Source organism: Gopherus flavomarginatus, chromosome 19, assembly GCF_025201925.1.
Source record: "Gopherus flavomarginatus isolate rGopFla2 chromosome 19, rGopFla2.mat.asm, whole genome shotgun sequence".
NCBI lineage: Eukaryota > Metazoa > Chordata > Testudines > Testudinidae > Gopherus > Gopherus flavomarginatus.
Window position 1 is genome coordinate 23,201,591 of NC_066635.1, and position 22,090 is coordinate 23,223,680.

Genomic DNA, 22,090 nt, shown 5'->3' on the forward strand with positions numbered 1-22,090 from the left:
GTCAGCCCAGGTCCCCGCTGGTGAGGTGCCCCTAAGCAGCAGCCTGGCCCTGGGGACTCCGCTCTCCCTGCTGCCGGGCCAGGCCTGCTACAGAACGCAGATTTTTGTGGCACTGGGGGCTGCGTGTCGCCTGCAGGATCTTGGTCCCCTGGTGTTGTACCTGTCCCTCAGCAATAAACGCTGCATTCTCTGACCCTGGTGTGGGGGGTGAGCATGTGGGGGGTGACCCCAGGGCTCCCGGCACCGTGCCAACCACCCCACCAGCACGAGCGCCCAGCTGCCTCCTGGGGGCTCCTCCCCCCAGCTGCCTGCAGTGGAGAGATGGCTGCCCAGAGGGGGACATGCATGCAGCCAGCCCCCTGGATGTCCCCACCCCACCCCACCCCACGGCAGCGGCTGCAGGGATGGGGCTTGTGCAAGGCCCCTGGAGCCCAGCAGTGTTGTGCTGTAACCACTAGCCCACACGACCTCTTGGCTAGTGAGCAGGAGGCACAGACCATGCTCTGGGGCGTCTTCCAGGAGTAAGCCCCCCCACGCTCACCCTCCAGCAGAGCGAGGGGGGCTGCTCCTGCTATGCACCAGCCAGAGGGGGCACATCACCCTCAGGGCTGCAGCGGCCAAGGAGGGCACTTTGCCATGGCGCACAGGGAGCTGGGGTGGTGCCAATCTGCCTGGGGGGCACCTTGGCGTGCAGGGGAAATGAGACTTAGCAGGGGGATTTGGGGTAACCCCGGCTCCCCCCCAGCACTCAGTGCCCCCTACCTCCTGAGTGGCTGGCACGCTGCACCGTGGGCAGAGCACCCAAGTGGGGCTGGCGCTGCATTGCCAGCAGTCACTACACCAGGCGTCTCTGGGGACCGGGGGGTAGCCAAGGTCCCTGCTTGGCTGCCATCAATCAAGCCAAACCCACGTGCCCGGCTCTGCCCTACCGCCAGGGCCTGAGCCAGGCTTGGGGCCCCCTCCCCACCTTCTCGTGGAGCCAGCATCTAAGAGACAAATGTAAAGACTTTTATTGGTGTCCACCATGATCACAGCCCGTGGGCCTGGCCCCCCCCCCCAGCTGTGCCCAGACGCCCCAGCCCCTGCTGTACAGTTGGTGTGTGTGTTGGGGGTGTTGTGGGCGATTAAGGTCCCTGCCCCGTCAGCTTTGGGAGCGAGCCAAGTGCCCGCTGCTGCCCTGGGTTGTGTGTGATGGCTGCTCGCCAGGCGGCACGTCCCCTCAGGCGGGGGATGGCCTGCCAGCTGTGTTCACCAGGCCGCCCCCCCTGCGCTGGCATGCCTGGAAGTCTGTCCTCTGCGCAGACCGAGCGAAGCCCAGTGCCCCCAGCCTGGCACAGGGAGGGCCTGGGCCCTGTCTCAGCACAGGGCTGCTGTGTTTTCGGGGGCGGGGGGACACGGGGGGTTAGCACCATTTGACGTAAGGTTCCTCTGGGGTTTAGGGCCCTGTGTGAGGCGTGTGCACTGTGGGGAGCTGCAGGGGGCACGAGGGGACCCCTCAGCCCAGGCCATGGGGCTGCAGCAGGCGGGCTGGGAGGGACCGCAGCATGGGGCCTGAGCCTGGCAGCAGAAACCTGTGGCTGGGCTCAGGGGGTGCTCCCAGCTCAGTCCCCCACTCCTCCCCCCGGCCCCACTTGAGAGCTGGGGATGCTCCCAGCTCAGCCCCCCACTCCTCGCCCAGGGCTCACTTGAGAGCTGGAGGGCCGGCAGGGGGCAGGGGGGCTCCCTGTCCTAATGATGGTGTTGGCAGACACTCCCACCCCCGGCCTGGGGTGCAGGTGCTGCCCAGGCAGAGATACCTGCCCCCACTCCCCATAGTTCAGGAGTTGGCTGGATCCTGGTGTGTGGGGTGCCCTGGGGCTGGGGGGTAGCAGTGCTGGGCTGTCAGTGCTTCCTCTGGGGCATGGCTCCTTGGCAGGGGGTGGGAGCTGCTCCCTCCCCCCACTAGCCGGCTTTGGTACATGCCCACCCTAAGTGTGCTGGCAAGGGGCTGCCTGCGCAGCACCCCATGGGCCAGGGAGGGCGCGAGCTCTGGGCACAGTCCTGGTGTGGGCTGCTCCCTGGCAGGGCAGGGCCGGTGGGGCTCTGGTTAGTGGCAAAGCGGCCGGCACCCTGCCGGCCTGGCCTGGCTCCTGGCTAAGTGCACTTGATGCTGTATCGGTGCCACGGCGCCCGGGACTGGCGCATGCTGAGACAGCAGCAGAAGGGGCTGGTGCCTACAGCTGGAGGGGGCTCAGCAGGGAGGGTAGCGGTTACCTGCCCTGTGCCCACCTCCCTATGGGCTCCCTGGGTGCTAGTCTCACCAGTCCTGCCAGCCCCCGTCCCCAGCTCTGGCACTGCCAGAGCCCAGCAGGCAGAGCTGGCGCTGCTGGTTCCCCAGCCCAGCTCCTGGGGGCAGCCCTGGGGTGAGGCAGGAAGGCAGGGCCTGGCACAAGCAGCCTCACGGCAACCCCCCCCCCCGCCCTCCCCATGGAAGTGAATGTGTCACTGGCAGTGCCAGAGCCCCGGGGAGCTGGGCAGTGTCCCTGGGTTGAAGACTTGGGGGCATCTGTGAGCCCATAGTGGGGTGGAGGGGGTGTGCAGCTGGGCCCTGCCCTTGCTGTGGGTCACGGGGCAGGAGGCTCAGCTGCCGGGGGAGGGGAGGGGCAGGGTAAGGGGCCCAGTCCGGGCACCGTGAAGTGGGGGGGAAGCAGATCCTGGTATCACCACACAGGAGCGTCCCTGCTGCCCTGTGCAACTCACCCCATCCAGCCCTGCCTCTGGGCCCCGCACCACTTAGCTAGCACCCTCCCTTCCTGCCCCTCTGACCCCCCCCCAGCTCTGCTGGTGCCCCCCCCCGCCGACCCGCAGCCTCGGGCTCTCCACCCCCTGCATTTCCAGCTTTTGCAGCTGGCTGTAGCTGGTGAGTACCCGCCCACTGGGACTGGGCATGAGTAATGGGTCTGGAGGTGCCCCCGGCCTCGCAGCCCCGTCTGTCCTCCCCCACAGGGTTCTGGGCATGGTGCCCTCTCCCCATTCTCCAAACCCTGCCCCACTCCCTCTGATGCAGCAGTCTCCTCATGGCGGGACAGCCCCTGCGTCCCCGGCAGTGTTCTTAGCATGGTCTCTAAATGGCTCAGTGCGATGGCATCTGCGGTGGGCCAGCGCTGGCACCTCTCTGCTCACGTGGGCATTGCTGGCTCAGGGAACGCCACTGCCCAGCGGCGGCCGCACCCACCCCGGCCATGTGCAGGGCCCCGGCTCAGCGCGAACTGGGCAGCAGCTGCAGGGCCCGTTGCAGGTGCTGGGCTACTGCTCGGTCAGCGAGAGCTGCAGGATGCGCCGCAGCTCCTCCTCCTCCTGCCGCGTGCGCCGTTCCGCCTCCACCTGCTCCCGCGCCGACAGCTCCATGGCCAGGCGCAGCTGCTCGTCGTAGCTGTGGAACAAGGGGCTGGGCCCGCCGCTGCCCCCGCCCTGCTGCTGGGGGCTGGCCTGCCCAGGGGGAGGTGTGCGCTGGGGTGTCCTAGAGGGGGCAGGGGAACAGCAAAGGTGAGCGGGGGTCCGGGGAACGCGGGTGCCAATGCTGAGCCGAGGCTGCTGCAGGGCCCTATGCCATTCCCAGCGCCTGGCTATGGGGGGGCTAAATGCCTGGGGCAGACAGGCACAGCAGCTCTCCGCCCCCAGCTGGGATGCTAGAGCCCTGTCGGTCATGCTGCAGGGTGGCCAGCTTCGTTACAGCTGGGGAAACTGAGGCACAGCCCAGGCAGGCCCTGGGGAGGGTCCCCTCCAGGTGGGGCTGCACACAGCTATGGAACAAAGCCATGGGGCTATGCTGTGTGCGGCCACTGGGCCGGGCAGGACAGACCGAACCCCCCAGCTCCAATGCCAGGCCCTGTGAGCCCTGACCCTGGCTAGGACTAGCCAGACCTTACCAACCTGTCGCCTCGCCGGCCCTCCTGGGACAAGGGGTGTGTGCCCGGCTTGCTGTTGGTCAAAGCTTCCCAGATGGTCACCTGTAGATGGCGTCACAGCATATTAACACTTCACTTGCCACCTCCCCCCCACTCCCCAGCCTGGATGGCGCTTCCTGGGGCCTGGCATGGGGGGTTAGGCCGAGACCCAGGGCATGGCAAGAGAGCACAGAGGAGACATTTATCCCAGCAGGCACAGGGCCCCACCACCAGCCCAGCTGCAGGAGCCCTGGGAACGCTGATGCTGCCCGATGTGTGCCAGTGTCAAGGCGGAGCAGGGGAGGATCCGCCCCGAGCTGCGGGTGGCAGTGTGGGGCTGCCCCGGGCCGGGCTGGCATGCAGAGCTGCATATGGGGCTCAGGGTGTCTGTGCTGCCCCTCTGGTGCCGTGGGGCTGGGACAGAAGTAATGCAAGAGCTGGTCCCCTGAAGTCCCGAGGCTGGTGCTCACCGCGCCCTGCACCCCACCGGTGCCCAGCAGAAGGGGCCGCCCCAGGAGCCAGGCACTGGGATGAGGCTGTTCCCGTCCCGTGACACCCGGTTGGCCCCGCAGCAGAGGAGGCGCGGAGCCCACCTGGTCGTACTCCGTGCCAGCCTCCAGCAGGCTCTGTTGGATGGCGAACTGCAGCAAGTCGTCGTCCTCCTCGCGCATGGCGTCCCGCTGGCTGCCCAGCACGCTGTACCCAGGCGGGGCCTCGAACAGGGACGGGTCCATCTCACAAGCCCGGCAGGAGGCTGCGGGGACCAGACGTGCCTGTCACTGGGGGCGGGGACACAGCGCAGCATGCACCCCCTGCGGACTACACCCCCCAGCATGCACTCTGCTGGCTTGTGCCACAATGCATGCTGGGAGCTGCAGGCCCCACAGCTGTGCCTCCCTATTGAAGGGGAGGGCAGGTGCCAGCAGCACGGAGCGCAGCTGCTACTGGCCTCTCAGCTGGTCACCAATGGGGGGGCCAAGCCAGGTCCGGGGGGGCTGCTAATGTGCACCAGCCAAACTTCCCCTCCCTTATAAAGCCTGAGGGGGTGATGGGAGCATGGGGGGGGGCCCAGGGGGCTGGTGTGCAGGTAGCTCAGGATGCTGCAGCCCCCAGCGCCTCGCCTGTCCCCCGGGGCAGGGACCACGTACCCAGGGAGCTGGAGCTGCTGACGCTGGAGGAGTCGCTGCTGGGCGAAGGTGCCTCGCTGCCAGAGCTGCGGCGCACAGAGCTGACGGGCTCGTCGCAGCCATTGAGGTTCCCGAAGGTGATGCGGGCGTTAAGGATGTGGAAGATGGGAATTTCTGGGAGGGGGAGAGAGTGGGCGCAGTGAGGGAGGTGCACCGGCAGGGCCCGGGGCTGGCAGTGCCAGGGCCAGGAGAGCAGCGCATGCACCCACCCCCCTCCATGGGGACCCGGGGCTGGCACACACAGTCTGCGGGCCCCTCAGGCACCTCCTGTGGGCGGCAGCCAGAGTCATACCTGGGCACTGGGGGCACAGGCCCAAGGGAGCCCCCGGTCATGGGGTGAGGGCACTGGCCAGAAGCTGGTGTCCATGTGGCACGCCAGGGCCTGGTGCACGGAGCCCCCAGCACCCGGATCACGGCAGGGCAGGGGTAGCACGGCCTCACCTATCTTGACGGGGAAGCCGGGCGGCAGGCGGAGCGTGATGAAATCCCGGAGCTTGGCGAAGAGCGCGTTGCTTATGGCCATGAGGTCGATGATCGGCGCCACCTGCTCGCACAGGGACAGTGGGTGATCCTCACACAGCCACAGCTTGGCCTTGAACCTGCAGCAGGGAGAGATGCCCACCAGAGCACAGGCCCCTGCCTGGCGCTGCCCCCCCAGCACTGTGCCCAGCTCACTGGGCAGGTGCTGCCTGCTGCCCCGTGGGACAACACACACTCCTCACAGTCCGGGCAGCCTGCACTGCGGTCCCACGTGGGGAGCCCCAGGCAGACCCTGGGCGGATTCAAAGGGCTCTGGCCGTGCCCCTGCCCTGCCATTCGCTCCCAGATCAGCCTCCAGCCCGCTCCTGCTCTCTCTGCTCCAATCCCCTGCAGCAGTGAGTTCCACCTATCCCCAGCCTTCCCTCTCTTGCCAGGGGTCCCCCTCTGCCCCAGGCTTCCTGGCAGGGACTCCGGCCCCTCCTTACTTCTGCGTCTTGGTGGTGAGCTCCATGGGGCGCCCCATGTCTCTGCTGCCCAGCTCGAAGCTGGGGTTGAAGTACTCCTCGGGGGTGATGGCCGTGGGGTTGGTATGGCTCCGGGTCTGCGTGATCAGCGTCTGCGCCGGGACGAGCAAGGCCTCATTAGCCTGGCCAGGCTGGGGCTGCTCTGCCCAAACACGGGCCCCTCGCCTCCCCTAGCTGCCAGGGCCATGCTGGTCCCAGAGCTGCCCCCCAGCTGAGCCCACTACTCACCCCATTGCTGGGCCCCACGTGCTGCTCGGCGATCCCCAGGAAGGACTGCAGTGGGGTCTTGCTGCCTGCTGAGAGATAAGGACAACGCACAGGGCAGTGACACCATCAGCTCCCCAGCTGGGGCAGGGCAGGGCCAGGGGCAGCGCCAGGACTCGCCTGCCTCCCCCAGCCAAAGGCAGGGGAAAGCTATGGGGCTGCAGGGGCAGAAACAGGGCCTGTGGAGGTGGCAACCCCCCATCCCTCAGAACCGGCTCTTACCTTTGCTCTTGCCCTTGTGCTGGTCGGAAAGGTGCTCCGTCCGCGTCCGCGTGATCAGTTCCACGTTGGACGCGCCATAAACCTGCAGGGAGGAGCCCGAACGCCAGAGGCTGCAGCTCTCTCTGCCTCCAGAGGTCTGCCCCCGCCAGCAGCTGGGCTGGCAGAAGGGGGCACTGTCCCCGGGTTCGTCAAGCTGCTCCCCTGGCACCTGGGCCCTGGTTGGGAGCTAAGGTCCCATTCCCATGGCCCAGCCAAGCCTGGGGCATCGCGGCTGCATGCCCATCAAGGAGCCTTGGCTGGGGCCAGGCGAGCCATGGTGGCGAGGAGGCCAAGATGTGACCCTGCCTTTGTGCTGAGTCAGGTCCTGTCGTGGCTCCCGCTGCCCCTCCCGGGGCTGCGGAGGGGGCACTTGTCTCCCCCTGGCAGCCATCGCCCTGCTGCCCTGAGCCATTGGCAAGGCCACCCTGCCCCCGCCTGCCCCTCACCTTGGCCTCATACCCGTTCACCACCTCCGTCTTCTCGCTCCGCCAGCCCAGGAGCCCCGTCTTGTTCCTGATGGCGACAAGGCAGCCGTGAGCGACAGACCCCCAGGGGATTTACGCTCAGCCCCTCCCACCCTGTGCTGCCCCCTCCCCCCCCGCTGCTGGCCCCCATCTGCCAGGCCCTGCCCAGAACCAGGGACCCGAGGCACCCATGGGCTGCAGCAGAAGTCACCTGCATCCCAGCCCCCTCCCCAAGCCTTCCCTTGCCCAGTGTGTGCCCACCTCTCGAAGGCGATGTTCTTGGTGTCCAGCTGCGTGGTGACGACGGGTGCGGTGAGCCGGCCCATCACCTGCTCCTCGGTGGGCTGCACAGCAGCCAGCAGGCCCTCGCGGTCGTGGCTGGCCAGTGCCAGCGTCTCGGAGTACACCACCTGCCGGTCGTGGTCGATCTCCAGCACCACCGCGCTGGTGTCTGCCAGGAGGAGGCCACGTCAGCACCCAGCGCCAGGGGGCTGCAGTTCTGGGGGGGGCTCCAGGCGGCGCAGGCTGGGGCGTGTGCAGGCGGACATGTGCCAGGGGCCTGCCTGACTTTGCCAGTGCTGGATTACCAGCTGTGGCAGAGCCCCCCTGCCCTGGTAGTGAGCAGGGGCCAGGTGGGCTGCTCCCCCTCCGTGGACATCAGCACCTCCCCCATTCATAACTGCCCCTCTGGTTGCATGAACCCCACGCGCCCCCTCCACGCTGCTGTGTCCACTTGCCAGCTTCAGGGTGCCATCCGGCGGCGTAGGCGTCTCCCTCATGCTACCTGGTGTCTAGACAGGGGCTTTTCACTCCTCCCGCCCAGCCAGCAGGATGAGACCTCTGCTATCCTCAAACCAGGGGAGCGGGCATCAGCCAGGGCATGGAGCACCAGCCCCCGGCCCGCAGGCTAAGCTGGGCCTTTCCCAAGTGTGTCTCAGCCAGTGGGCTCCCCCCACCATAAGCCCCGGGACCTCCAGCACAGGGTCACCCCAGTGACTGAGGCAGCACCTGTCTGGCTGCTGGGAGGTTGGAGGGCAGAGTCCCCTGAGGGGCCAGTGTGGCCTCCCGCTGCAATGAGATGGGCGTGTGCATTATCACCAGCCGGCGCCCACGGGCTGCCCTGGGCAGGGCTGAGGGCTGTGGCCCTGCTGCCCCTGGAGCCTTCCAGCACCGCGCTGTGCCAGGGGCCATGCTGACCTTGTCCCCGGAAGACAAAGCTGCGGTTTCCCCGCTGCCAAGTCATGTGGTCGAAGCCGAGCAGCGTCGTGTCCACACGCAGGTTCTGGCCGCTCTTCCACACCTTGTAGGTGTCACTGGGGCAGATCTTGGAGACCAAGGGCACTGTGGGGAGGGAAACGTTAGGGGCAGCCCCCAACTCGTCAACTGCCTCATGGGGCACTGGGCGTGGGAGTCCCGCTGGCCTGGGCCCCATCGCTCCAGGGCCCAGGCACCCAGTTTGGACAGGAGCTAGAATCCCCCAAACCACCGCATGGCCAGAGCTCTCCACTAGGGGGAGCAGGGCCGGGGGCCGGGCAGGTGAGGGGAGAGGCAGTGGGGTCCCCAGCAGGGAGGGGGTCTGGCAAGCGGCCCCTGGACCCAAGGGCTGCCTGGGGCTGTCACAGGTGTGGGGGAGAACTGGGGTCATGCAAGGGGTGTCTGGGGGCATGGGGCGGGTGGGGAAGCAGTGGGGCTTTGCTGCTTGTCCTGGGCCCAGCCTCCCGCTGGTGGCCCCAGAACTTACCCCAGCTGGTGAATTCCCATTTCATCTCCACGTAGAAATCCTGGGCCTGGGGAGAGGAGAGAGGCCGGGGTTGAGGGGCGCCCAGGACGCCCGCAGGATCCCCTCACACCCAGCAGGGGCAGGGAGCCAGCAGTCCTTGGTGTGACCGTGTGCGAACTCTGCCAGCTTCCCCCCTACATGGGACTGGTGAGGGCACATGGAGCCCCCTGGGCAGGGGGTCACTGGCCCAGAAAGCACTGGCTCCCTGCAGTGGCCCAGGGTGGGAAGTGTGCAGGGGGACGGGCAGCCTGTACCTTGCGCAGCTTCTCCAGCAGGATGGGGATCCCAGCCAGGCGCTTGATGGCTCGCTGATAGTCGCGGTACCGCAGGACCAGCTGCACCAGCTCCAGGTCGCGGGTGCTCACCGCCTCTTGGAGCACTGGGGGGACAGAGGGGGCATCAGGGGCAGCGGGCAGGGTCCCCTCTGCCCACATGACCAGGACAGCCAGCCCTGGGGAGGGCATCTGAGCAGGGCACCCAGTTCCAGACCAGGGAGGACCCTGGCCTGGGCCTCTGGCAGTGCCCCCAGGCGGAGCTGGACTCCTGCAGCTCTGTGAGGCCTGTGAGTTTGCTTCAGCCGGGGGGCCTCAGCATCAGCCATTAGGGACCCCTTGGAGCTGCCCCTCCCACCTGCCCCAAGCCACTGAAGTAGCACAGACTGGCTACCTGCCCGTGGTGCTGGGAACAGACCCCCCCGTGCACTGTAGGGCTACACAGCACCTCCGCAATGGTTGCCAGGAGACCTTGGGGCTGCTGGGGGGTGATACTGAGGGGCTCCGGCCGAGGGGCTGTGGGTTGGCACTGGGTGCCACCGGCAGAGCTGTGGGAGGGGGGCAGGTGGGAGCCAGGGCTGGGCTAGCAGGGGCTGTGGGTTGGGATCAGTGCTCCCTCTAATTTTTTACATCCATGTGTGGAATGAATTTTGTTATAAGCCCCAATATGGAGGTGCTGTGCAGCAGGGGTGGTGCCGAGGGGTTCATGGTGTGGGAGGGGGCTCAGGTCTGGGGCAGAGGGTTGGGGGATGAGGGCTCTGACTGGGGGTCTGGGCTCTGGGGGGGGCAGGGGATGAGGAGATTGAGATGCAGGAGGGGGCTCAAGGCTGAGGCAGAGGGTTGGGTGCACGGGGGGTGCAGGCTTTGGGGTGGGGCCAGGAATGAGTGGTTTGGGGTGCAGGCTGCCCTGGGGCTGCAGCGGGGAGAGAGGACTAGCAGGGCTGGGCTGGGCTGAGTCGAGGCACCTCTCCCCACATGCACGGCCCTTGATAGCTTGCTGCATGGCCACACAGCTTACAGGGAATTTAGGTTGGGATTGGGGGGCTGGGCTGGCAAGGGGTTGGGGTTGGGAGTGAGGGGCACCGGCAGAACTGGGCTAGCAGGGGGCTGCAGGTCAGGAGTGAGGGGCACCAGCAGAGCTGGGGGGGCAGGGTTGGGCTAGCAGGGCGCTGCGGGTCAGAAGTGAGGGGCACTGGCAGAGCTGGAGGAGCCAGGCTGGGCTAGGGGCTCAGCGGAGCTGGGTAGGGGCACGGTGCCCACGTGGTCGTGCTCGTCAGCCCCCACCTGCACTGCACATTGACCTCCATGAACTCACTCCAGGTGCCCGGTTGCTGTCACACCCCCACCCCCCGTGCAGTGGAGCTGGTCTCACTCATCTCTCTTGCCCATTAAGTGTCAGCCCCTGCAGAGACCTGGCTCTAGTGCCTAGAAATGGCAGCGTCCCCAGGTGCCAGCCCCCGGCGCAGGAGAGGTGGGGCTGCTGTGGGCACTGGCTGTCAGTCGTCCCCCCCCCCCCGGCGTCCTGGAGCCGCCCACCCACCTGTCCAGCCGCTGCGGTTCTCCTTGCCCACGTCGGCTCCGTGCTGGAGCAGGACCCTGGCGCAGTCCAGGTGGCCCAGCGTGGTGGCGAGGTGCAGAGGTGTGCGGCCCCGTGGGTCTAGCTGCTCAATGTCCACCTGCCAGGAGAGCCCAGAGAGGGACTTATTTGGGGGTGATCCAGGGACAGAGTTCGGGGGAGCAGCCCCAGCAGGCCCTTCTGCTGCTCCCAGCCGTCACCGCTTCTGTGGGGACCTGGGCCGCCCGGTGTCTCAGTGCTCCAGTGGGGAGGTGAGTCCAACTGGGGTCTGAGAGCCACGTCCATGGGGCAGGTGGGGGAGGGCAGTGAGCTGCCCAAGGAACTGGCTGGCAAGAGGACCTGGCCTGGGAATTTGGGGTGCAGGCGCCTCTGGCCACAGCACAGCTCACTGCAGGCAGTTCAGGAATAGGTGAGATTTGAGCCCCCAGAGCCCAGCCTTGGGCTGGGACCTGATCAGCCCCGGGGCAGCTGGAGCCTGTGCTGGTGCAAGTCGGGGGAGAGGCTCCAGGCCCACAAGTGCAGCCCATAAGACTGGGGGTGAGTGGCCCTGCCTGGGCCCTAGGGGGTCCCTGCTGCACTGTGGGGGGGAGGTAGCAGGGAAATCCCTGCAGCAGGGCTGGGGGGACTGATGACAGGGCACCTTGCCCGGGCAGGGAGGTGCTGCTGCTCCCTGTGAATGCCCCGGGGCCGTGCCAGCAGCACCATCCGGGGGGCAGCTGCCCAGGGGCCTGTTCTCTCTCCATGCCCAGTGAGGCCAGGGGAGTGTGATCGCTGGGGCTCAGTGAGGGGGTCCACGAGCCCCAGCCAGCCCTGCTAGCTGAGGAAAAGCTGAGCTGTTGGGAGTGGTCTCCTGTATTGGGGTCAGCGAAGACCATCCATCCCCTGCTCCCATCCCATCCCTGCTGCCCTGGACTGGCCCAGCCTGCATGCAGGGACTCAGCCCATGCCAGCTGGAAGAGCCCACATGGGCTCCTGTGCTCCAGCCCTGGGCACCCCATCCAAAGCTGCAGGGCAGGGGCTGGCGGCCTCAGGGATGCGGCCAGGGCAAGGCACCCCCCCCCCAGCACATCTCCCCCTGCCTTCGGTGGAGAGCGGCATTCAGCCTCCTCGACCCATGGCTGGGGCAGACAAGGAGAGGCTGGGCATAGAGGACAGTGCTGGGCTAGCAGCCCCTGAGTTCCTGGGAGCTGGGCTGCGGGGAAGGATTCGAACCAGCGCCCTGGTGGCTGGGCTCCCCCCTACACACACACACCAGGGGCAGCCCTGGCCCAAGCAGTGAGCTGATGCCGTTAGGTAGTGAGCTGGGGAGGGCATGGAGCCATCCTGGGCCCAGGACGGGAGAGCGGCGGAAGGGGTAATAGCAGCTTCTGCTGAGGAGAGACAAGCTGGTGAATCTATCCAGAGCTCGGAGGAGCCCAAGCACTCAGCCCTGCCTCCTACAGCAGCTGGGCCAATACAGGCTATAGCTGCCCCCGGCCTCCCTTGGTAAATCCACCAGCCTTTATTTGTGACCAATGCAATTTGCAAATTGACACCGTGGTTCCTCTTTGCTGCCTTGCTAGGCACTGGGTGCGTGGTAGTGGCCTGGCGCGGGGACGGCTGGGGGCTCCCTCAGCCAAGCAGCAGTGGCACAGCGCAGCCCTGAGCACTCAGCCTCTGTGTCGCATCCCGTTTCTGCCCCGGGTCACCCCAGCACTGCTGCACAGCAGCTCACGTCCCTGTGTGCTCAGCATGCGCTTCCCTGCCCTCATGTGCCCCTGGCCTGTTATTTCCAGCCGCGGTACGCATGTCACGCCCAGCCAGACGTGCCAATCATGGCACCTCAGGCCATGTGAGATCCCCCTCCTGCTCTGAGGGCGTGCGACAGGGCGAGTGGGATCTGATGGACCCCCCGAGGCGCCTGGCTCTGCACCATGGGCCCTGCCACTGGGACTGCCTGGGGGCTGAGCACATGCCCCAGGTCTGTGGCTGAAGGCCTGGAGCGTGGGTACAGCTGGTGGCTCCTCTTGCGCACATCCCCATCTCTGCCCCACATTCTCTTCGGTGGGGGGCAGGCGGGAGGGCTGCCAGTGCCCGCTGTGCCCGCTAGCACAAGGCTCCCGCTCTGTGGGCAGCTCCGTTCCCATTCCCCGCTGCCCCTCAATCCCTTCCCACTGAAAGCCCAGCGGCGTCCCCGGGGGAGCACCTGTCATGTCCATTTCCTGCCTGGCTGCCGAGCCGGCCGCACATGAAAGCTCATGCCACACTGAGGAGATGATAAGTTGGGTTTGCCGGTTCAAGGGGCAGCTGGGCCAGCATCCAAGCCCCAGTGGGGGCAGAGGACGGGAGCTCATGTGAGTGCCGTGCCAGGAGCTAGGCTGGGGATGGTGTGGGGTGCCAGGCCATAGGAGGCACGGGAGAGGGGGGTTGACACACACCCTGCAGAGCCTGTGCCGGGATGGAGGGGAGCCCAGCAGCACCCCCATTGGCGGGCACAGCAAGCCCTGCTCAAGGGGCAGTCCTGACTTCAGCCCTCCAGCCCTCAGACAGATGGGCCTGACTGCAGGTTCCGGGCCCATCTCCGCTGCCCGCCTGAGATGGGGCAGTGGTGTAGTGCGGCACTGAAAGGGTTAGTGGCACCTGGCCTGCAGGCCTCTGGGCCAGGCCAGGTGGGCTGCTGGGAGCCCACTGGCTAGAGACGCCGGGCTCACAGGTGCCAGCTGTTTCCTGAGCATGCCCTGCCCCCTGGGCCGGTTCTGCAGGCAGTGGGGAGTGGGAGAGGCAGCCCAGGTAGTGCCTGGCCTGGGGAGGGGTATCAGTGCCCCAGAGGTACGGTGCTGGGTTGGCCCCCGGCTGGAAGCTTGTGTCCGGCAGAGCTCTGATGTGATGGGGCTGCACGTCTGGAGGTAGGAGCTGAGCAGCTCTGGGCCAGCATCTCCTCCAGGCCCCCTCCACCCGCCCCCGGCTAAAGGCACAGGGGCCCTGAGAGAAGGCCTTGAGTGTGGGAGACCCCCCTCCGGGGAGCAGCGGGGGGTTGCAGGCTGGAATGAGGGGCATTGGCTGGGGGGCCCCAGTGCCTGACTTGGGTGAGTGGGCCCCCCCCTTTCCTGGCAGCTCTGCCCCAGGGAGGCTCCCTAGGAGGGGTGGGGGGGTTACAAGGTTGCTTGGAGACAGCCTCTCCCTGGAGTCCCTCCCCCACCAGTGCTAATTGCACCATACTCCTTTGCCAGACACCAGCTCCCAGGGGCCGATTCTTGTTGCTGAGAGAAACTGTAACCCCCTGGGGGGGCAAGGAGGGGCAGCTCCACTGCTGCAAGGCTGCCCAGCCCCCCACCCACGGTGCCCTCGTGCTCCGGGGCGTCTGTGCCCTGAGAGGAGCCCCCCAGCTCAGAGCCGTGCCAGGGGCCAAGGGGTGGCAGACAGCACCAGCTGGTCCATGGGCTGGCACAAACAGCTCCCGCCTCATCCCCCAGCAGCTGCCCCAGGCTCCCTGGGAGCAGCCAGTGGGGTCGGGTGCTGCCAGCGAGGCGGGGGCATCTCCCACAATCCCCCCCAGGGAGCAGAGCTCAGCCATCCCCTGCCATGCACCTTGGAGGTGCCCCAGTCACAACACTGGGGAGGGAGGTGCTGCGAGGGGTCTCAGCCTTGCCCCGACGCTCAGGTCTGACCTCCCCATGCCCTGGTTCCTGCCCCCCACCTCAGTGCTTCCCATTCACATGCCAGCTGGATCCAGCTGTTAACAGCCCCATGCGCCACTCCTGCCGGACCCCCAGACCCACACCGTCCCTCCTGGCCCAGCCATGGCCTCCCCTCCACCCTGCCCACCTTGGGTGGCAGGGGCCTGGCAAATGCAGCTGTCCCAGCAGAGGGGCACGGCACACAGTACTGAGACGCAGGCACTGCCGGGGTGCCCCAGGAACAAAACTGGTTCTGGAAGCGGCACCTCCAGTGTAGCGGGAGCAGGCGCGTTAATTAAACGCTCTCCAAGGTGATCGCTCGCTGGCTCTTAATTGCTCTGATGAAAAGGGCTCTAACTAATGAAAGAAAACACACACATGCCAGCCCTCCAGCTGGGAGCTGGTTAATGCAGCTTCCCCCCACCCCCAGCTGCGGGGGCAGGGCTTTCCTGGGGGGGTGCCCAGTGGGTGCTGCCCCAGGGAGGGGATGGGACACGGGGCCCGCACTGTGGACCAGGAACCAAAGCTAGCTCTTGGTGCCTTGGGTGTAAATCCAGAGTCACCCCATTTACACCAGGGTGACAGATCAGGACTTAAATGGCAGCAGAAGCTGGGTGAATGGCAGCACCAAGTGCTAATGCCCAGGCTTCCCACCCAGCCAGCTCTGTGCTCCCAGGCGTTCCCCCCACCCAGAGCCACCTGTGCCTCCCCTGCTCACAGCGCTGCTGCTGCCCGGGCCCCAGCCCAGGGTCTGTGCAGCACCCGACTTGCATTGCCTGGGGTGGTGAGTTCCTGAGGCAGCCACCTGGCTCCAGCCCCAGCTCATGGCTAGTGAGTGGCAGTGTCTCTTGCCCAGGCACCAGGAGGATGGGGACTCGGCAAAGCAGGTTTGTGTGGCCAGATAAGATCAGCAATCTTGGCTGCAGGGAAGGATGAACTGCAGAAGGGCAGTGGATATTAGACACGCCAAGTGGCCTCAGCAGGCCATGGCAGCAGAGAGAGGTAGAGAGAGAGAGAGAGAGAGAGAGAGAGAGAGAGAGTGTGTGTGTGTGTGTGTGTGTGTGTGTGTGTGTGTGTGTGTGTGTGTGTGTGTGTGTGTGTGTGTGTGTGTGTGTGTGTGTTAGTTACAGGCCATGGCAGCAGAGAGAGGGAGAGAGAGAGAGAGAGAGAGTGTGTGTGTGTGTGTGTGTGTGTGTGTCTGTGTGTGTGTGTGTGTGTGTGTGTGTTAGTTACAGGCCATGGCAGCAGAGAGAGGTAGGGTGTGTGTGTGTGTGTGTTAGTTACAGGCCATGGCAGTGGAGAGAGGGTGTGGGTGTGTGTGTGTTACAGGCCCCGCACTGCCAACCTGGCACAGTGACTCGTTCATCAGGCATTACCTGCTGGCTCCCCGCACGTCCGTGTATCTTCACAGCCAGGCAAGTTAGGAGGAGCCCAACCGCCAGCAGAACAGGGGGGCTGGGACTGTTCATAACTCATCACACCTCCAGGATGGGGTTCCTCAGGGGTCGGGGGCAGCCCCATCGCTCTGAGAGCCAGAGGCTCTGTCCAGAGCCATGAGCACAGACATGGCGGCCCTGCCTACCCCAGGGCCCTGAGGCTGGGACGCAGATCCCCACTGCCCCCCTACACACACTGAACTGACTCTGCCTTCCTGCAGGGCTGCTAAGGGCCAGCCTTTGCCAACGGGCAGCTGGGGACAGCTGGCTTCAGAGGGCACCAATCACCGTGCCCGCCAGGAAAAAGAAAGGGTGCTGACAAGGGCCTGGGTAGGGGTCACTGCAGAGTTCATCCTGCAGCCTGAGATGCCAGTTTCCATTGGCAGGCACTTGGGGCTGTCCCAGTGCCAGCTGGGCAGTGCCAAGGGGGAAAAAGAAACTGTTTGTGATTCCCACTGTTCAACCCACAGGCGCTGCTCTGGCTCCCCTCAATCAGAGTGGCCATGCCAGCCGGCTCCAGCCCAGCCTGCCCTTCAGTGCCAGCCAGAACCTGCCTCAAGTGAGTCGAGCTGCATCTCTGGTCCCCAACCCCCAGCTGGCCAAGGGAGCTCTGCCCATGACGCGGGTGTAGCCCGGTGAGGTCTCCCTGGAGCTGACAGTGCAGGCCTGGCTCCCCTCGGCTTGTGCCTGGGGAACTCAAGCTCCAGGGCCATCCCCACTGGCCGACCCGCCCAAGCAAGAGCTGAACGTGCCCTCGGGCTCAGCTCCATGTTCTGCTCCCTTCCCCACCCCTGCCCCAAACAGTTGCTCCCTGAGCCCTGCCCTGCCCCCTCCCGGTAGTGCTCGCAGTAGCCTCCGGAGGAGCCCAGGGGTGTTTGCTGGACGGCGGCAGAAGTGCCAGATGCGGAGCAGGCAGGTTGCCCTGCTGCAGGCAATGGTACAAGAAGGGCCAGTTGCCTTGGAGCAATTGGAGTGAGGCTCGGGGGCTGTACGGTGGGCTGTGTTTTGGGAGAGGCCGGACGTTTCGACAAGACAGGCGTAGCCAGACATTCTGGGCAGGATGCAGGCGATGCTGGGCGTGATCAGACAGGGTGATCACACACCCGCCATGGACCAGAGACCCTGCTCGGACCTGCCACTGGAGCTATCCAGCTTAACACCGCGGGCCGCCTGGAGCCGAGAGTGACACTCTGAGCCCTCCAGCTGGGCCCTGCGCAGGGCTCTCCTGGGCACCAGGGGCAGAGTATTTTTCTCCCTCAGAATAAGCCGACCTCCAGCCCAGGCAGCTCCTACCAACCAAACCCTCGTTTTACTGCTGCCTCTTCCAACCATGTCACAGAAAATGAGGAGAGACCTCGTGCATCTTGGAGAATTTTTCCTTCAGAGGAAAAGCCGCTGTGACATTCCAAAGACGTAAGTTATCAAGTGAGGCGTAAAAATCCCCCTTGCTCGCCTGGTCCATTCTGGGCACAGGGAAATGGCCTGCACACACTTCTTCAACTTAGCTGAGATCTCCGCCTCCCCGAGCTGCTGCTAAAAATGACCCTGAATTACAAGTGAAATAAATGCAGGAGATTCCCCCACAGGCTGCTCTGATCAGGAAAGAGGAGAAAACAGGCGCTCACACGACACGTGGCATCTTCATTTCCATGCAAATCACAATTAGGCCAGGATCTCTCCACAGCTGCCTGCTACAATACAGACGGGTGTGGCACCAGCCAGTTAAGGTAAAGAAAAGCCTTGCGGCCATAGCAAATATCCCAGCCAGAAGAAGATGCGTCAGAGGCGGGTGTACGTCTCACTGTAAAAACAAAGGACCTGATTCTGCAAGGTACTGGGTCCTCTTGGCTCCCAGTACCTGAGCACCAGCAGGATCTCCAAACCAAGGCATCATCACACACTTCACACAACTTCAGCCACAGGGAGTTGTGCCCTGGCACAGAACGGGCAGGCACCGGGCAGGAGGAGTTGGGATGCCCGAATGCAGAACTGCCTGGGGTTTGCCGTTTTCCCCACAACATCATACTGCTCTTGTAACGGAGCCAGCGTTGTGCTGCTGGGGGCGGGCGGGGGTTAATCAGTTCAATAACAGTGACAAAGAACCCCAATCCCCCCCAGCTGGTAAATTCATATTTCAACACTGTGGAAACCCATCTTAATTATCTGCCGGGCCAGCGGCTCCAGGAGCTCTCACTCTCTGCCTGAGCCCAGGGCAAGCCATGCCGGAACGCAGTCCTGACACGCACGCTGCCCGTTTCCCAAGGTCCAGGTCCTTGCTCTTAGCAGGCGTTGTTTTCACCACAGCAGAGGCACCTCCAGCTACTCCAGATTACTTGCGAGGCAAAACATATATCGAGTGTCCCTAACAAACCAGGCTGGAGAGGGAAGGAGGAAGAGGGGCCAGTGGCCTACCGCTCCTCTCCTCCTAGCACCCCGAGGTTTCAATGAGTCTTAGCATCACGCTGGGAGTTTCAACCCAGGCCAAGGGAAATAGTGACCAGCTTCCACTGAAATTCACTGGGATTTGGGTGTGGATTCCTGTAGGCCCAGGCAAATCCCAGCCTCAGGTGCGAGGTGATCCTTGGGAGCCTCATGAAGGGGACTGCACGCTCTGAGGCCAGAGGGAATGTATGTGCCATGGGATCTCCCTGTGCCAGCCGACTGACACGGGAACTGCTCCGGTCCCATGGTGACGGGCACTGGCACAAAGCCCTTAGGAAGTTACCAAGCTCCCACACCCAGGGGGTGTCTGGATGGGAAAAGGTGGCAGACTATCACCGAGGGTGGCCACCATCCCCCACAGGCCATAAGCCGCGTGCTGAGCCATCTCAGTGGCTGGGCTCCTGACAGAGGTGAACCAATCAGTCCCGAACTGGCTCTGCTCTGCGCCTCTTTCTTTAGGCCTCGAGTATCCCTGGCCCCGGGATGTACCTCTCTGCAAATACTCGACACCCCAGGGTGCAAAAAGCCAGCACCCCGGGACGCCCACCCTGCAGTGCTTTGCCTGGTGTTTCAGGATTTCTGTCAGCTGCTTTCCACGCTGGCTCTGGCCAGGGCACAACACCCAGTGCCTGGATCCCCTGGCCCCAGTGAGGGGCCCACGGGCAGTTTCTGGGGAGAAGGGCTTGGGGGGGGGTCCAATCATACAGCAGGATCCCCAGCCCCCTCCTCAGCTCCCGTCTGGCACCACTGCGCTGTTCCCTACCCCAAGCCCGAGCGGGCCAAGGGCCAGCATGCCAAGGCAAAGGCCCCGCTCCCCCTCCTCCAGGCCCACCGCCCGGCAAGGGCCCTGCCTGCTGAGCCGGGAGCCGGGGAAGCCCTGCTGCAGACACGTTCCCAGGGATGCTGCGGGCGGGGGGAGCCTATTGCATCAGTCCCCCCCCAGCACCGTCCCGGGCTGAGCCGGGGAGGGTCGGTCCCCGCGGCCGGACCCACCTGCTGGGTGCTGAGCTCCCGGTCCAGCTCGCGGGCGCGGTTGTGCCAGACCAGGCGGTGCAGCGGGTACCTGCCCTCCGGCCCCTTCCCGGCCGCGGAGGCGGCGATCATCCTGTCGCCACGCCGGCTCCGACGGCGCAGGGGCGCGGGGCTGCGGGCGGCGCGGGGAGGAGGCTGGGGCTGCAGAGGCATGTGGCTGGGAGGGGATCTCCGGCGCGCCGGGCCCGGCTCCGGGGCTCCCCGGGATGGGGGCGCTGCAGCTCCAGCGCCGAGCGCCGGGCCCCAGGCAGCGCTGCGCGCTCCGCCCGCGCACACAAAGGGAAGCGCCCGGCCGCGCCGCGCAGCGCCGCGCTCCCCCGGAGCGGCAGGAAGCGGCGCGGGCTGCCCACGGGCGCGGAGCCCCAGCGGCCTCCCCGGCCCCGGCCCCGGCCCCGGCATGGCCCCCGCCCTGCTCCGCTCCGGGACCAGCCCCGCCGGCTGGAGAGCTCCGGCCGCGGCCTGGCGGCGGGGCCTGATGGGAGCTGTAGTCCCCAGCCGGGCTCCAGGCTCATCTTCCTCCCTCCTCGGCCAGGGGCTGCCCCGGCTTCTCCTTCCCGCACTGCCCCGGCCCCATCCCAGCAGCTGGGCCGTGGCCATGGCCTGCCCTGGCTCCGCTGGGCCTGCAGCCACCATCGGGTCAGTGCTCTGGTGCCAGCCCGGTGCCCCATCTCAGAGCTGGGGCACTGGGCAGTAGGGGCCAGCCTGGGGTGATCAAACAGTAAATGTGAAAAATCGGGATGGGGGGGGGGTAATAGGAGCCTATATAAGAAAAAGACCCAAAAATTGGGACTGTCCCTATAAAATCGGGACATCTGGTCACCCTAGGCCAGCCCCTTGTCCATGCCTCCGGGCCGTGTCATGCCCTGCTCCTCCAGTGAGACACAGCACCTGCCCTGCTACCACGGAGGGCCTGGGCTTCCATCCGGCCCCCAGGACACCTCTCCTACCTCTTGCTATGTCACTAGTAGCCCATGTGCCACGGCCACTGGCTCCTCCCCAGCACTGCACAGAAAGCTGTCCGCTGGACTTCTGGAGACATCAGGACAGACTTATGTGCAGTGCTGGGAGGAGCCGCTGGTCTCAGTACGTGTAGGTAGGAGAGGGGTCCTGCCAGCCAAATTTAGGCTGCTAGTTTTAGAGGTTGAAGTGCAGGACCTCCATGGTAGCATTCCCTGAAATGCTCTCAGTTCCATACCCAGGGCCAGCCAGCCAGGCAGAACTGCGGGGTCTCAATGCATGGAGGAGACAATGGTGTTTGGAGGAGGGAGGGATTTAGGTTTGTTAGAAACTGGGGAACCTTTTGGGAAAGGAGGAGCCTATTCAGGAAGGATGGGCTCCACCTAAACCAAAACAGAACCAGATTGCTGGCATGGAACATGTAAAATGTCGCAGAGGAGTTTTTAAAAGAAGGGCTGGGGGAAAGCCAAAAGGTGCAGAGGAGCACATGGTTAAGGGGATACTCTGCATCCTCATAAAGAGGAGAGGATGGGAGTATAAAGTAGAAGTGGGAACTGAAGAAAAACAGTTAAACCAAAAAATCCCATTCTATTACATCACATGAAGGCAGACAGCTAAATAGTAACACGTTTTAGAAGTGCTTGTATACAAATGCTAGAAGTCTAAATACTAAGATGGCTGGATTTGAGGGCCTGGTATTAAGCAAGATACTGAAATAACAGGCATCATGGAAACTTGGTGGAATGACAATAATCAATGGGAGATGGTAATGCCAGGGTACCAGATATACTGGAGTGACAGAGGAGGTCACATTGATGGGGAAATGGAAGTGAAAGCCTACTGAGGAAAAGAGAAGGGAGTGTGAACTCTGGCAAGCCAAATGTAAAAGTATAAACAGGCAAACCAACTAAGAATGTGAGGAGCAACTAGCAAAAGATACAAAAACTAACAGAATTTTTGGTTAAGTACCTCAGAAGCAGGAAACCTGCCAAACAGTGGGGCTGCTGACGATCAAGGTGCTAAAAGGAGCACTCAAGGAAGACAAGGCTGTTGTGGAGAAGCTAAATGAATTTTTTGTATCCATCTTCACTGCAGATGATGTGAGAGAGATTCTCACACCTGAGCCATTCTTTCTGAGTGACAAATCTGAGGAACTGTCACAGATTGAGGTGTCATTAGAGGAGGTTTTTGAAGAAATTGATCAATTAAACAGTAATAAGTCACCAGGACCAGGTGGTATCTCCCAAGAGTTCTGAAGGAACTCAGATATGGAACAGCAGAATTACTGACTGTGGTATGTAATCTATCACTTAAATCACCTTCTATACCAGATGCCTGGTTAATGTAACACTGATTTCTTGAAAAGTCTCCAGAGGTAATCTTGGCAATTACAGGACAGTAAGCTTGACTTCAGTACCAGGCGAACTGGTTGAAAATATAGTAAAGATCAGAATTATCAGACACTTAGATTAACATGATTTGTTGGGGAAGAGTCAACATGGTTTGTATAAAGGGAAATCAGGCCTCACCAATCTGCTAGAATTCTTTGAGGGGGTCAACAAGCATGTGGACAAGGGGGATCCAGTGGATAGAGTGTACTTAGATTTTCAGAAAGCCTTTTATAAAGTTCCTCACCAAAGGTTCTTAAATGAACTAAGCAATCACAGGATAAGAGGGGAGGTCTCATGGATCAGTAACTGGTTACAAGACAGGAAACAAATGGTAGGAATAAATTGTCCGTTTTCACAGTGGAGAGAAGTAAATAGTCAGGTCCCCACAAAATCTGTACTGGGACCGGTGCCGTTCAACAGATTCATTAGTGCCAAAGGGGGT

The 22,090-nt window shown here is 63.9% G+C and overlaps 1 protein-coding gene and 1 long non-coding RNA gene across 3 annotated transcripts; both read right to left on the bottom strand.

The window, feature by feature from the left end:
• Positions 1-987: 987 nt before the first annotated feature.
• On the bottom strand, positions 988-2,805 carry LOC127037271 (uncharacterized). The gene is made up of 2 exons (XR_007770320.1): positions 1,632-2,805; positions 988-1,577 (listed from the first exon to the last, which is right to left on the bottom strand). It is a non-coding gene; the product is annotated as an uncharacterized LOC127037271 (long non-coding RNA).
• Positions 2,806-2,846: 41 nt separating this feature from the next.
• ANKRD13B (ankyrin repeat domain 13B) lies at positions 2,847-19,517 on the bottom strand. 2 transcript variants are annotated; one of them, XM_050928735.1, is made up of 15 exons: positions 19,262-19,517; positions 10,699-10,834; positions 9,141-9,265; positions 8,848-8,893; positions 8,304-8,447; positions 7,368-7,557; positions 7,089-7,155; positions 6,604-6,685; positions 6,346-6,410; positions 6,079-6,209; positions 5,555-5,712; positions 5,075-5,227; positions 4,520-4,680; positions 3,913-3,989; positions 2,847-3,499 (listed from the first exon to the last, which is right to left on the bottom strand). In XM_050928735.1, exons 1-15 carry the CDS (start codon positions 19,451-19,453, stop codon positions 3,286-3,288), a joined length of 1,941 nt encoding a protein of 646 aa, XP_050784692.1. In that variant the 5' UTR covers positions 19,454-19,517; the 3' UTR covers positions 2,847-3,285. The 2 variants fall into 2 exon arrangements, with proteins under 2 accessions (XP_050784692.1, XP_050784691.1); XM_050928734.1 differs by having other exon boundaries at positions 6,346-6,413; positions 19,262-19,516.
• Between the last annotated feature and the right edge of the window lie 2,573 nt (positions 19,518-22,090).

Excerpts from the sequence above, each read along its gene's own strand:
- ANKRD13B (XM_050928734.1), bottom strand. The coding sequence starts at position 19,453 with ATGCCTCTGCAGCCCCAGCCTCCTCCCCGCGCCGCCCGCAGCCCCGCG. Across the intron at positions 10,835-19,261 it reads GGGAGCTCAGCACCCAGCAG|GTGGACATTGAGCAGCTAGA; the intron begins GTGGGTCCGGCC and ends CTCTCCTGGCAG. Across the intron at positions 6,686-7,088 it reads TGAACGGGTATGAGGCCAAG|GTTTATGGCGCGTCCAACGT; the intron begins GTGAGGGGCAGG and ends TCCTCCCTGCAG.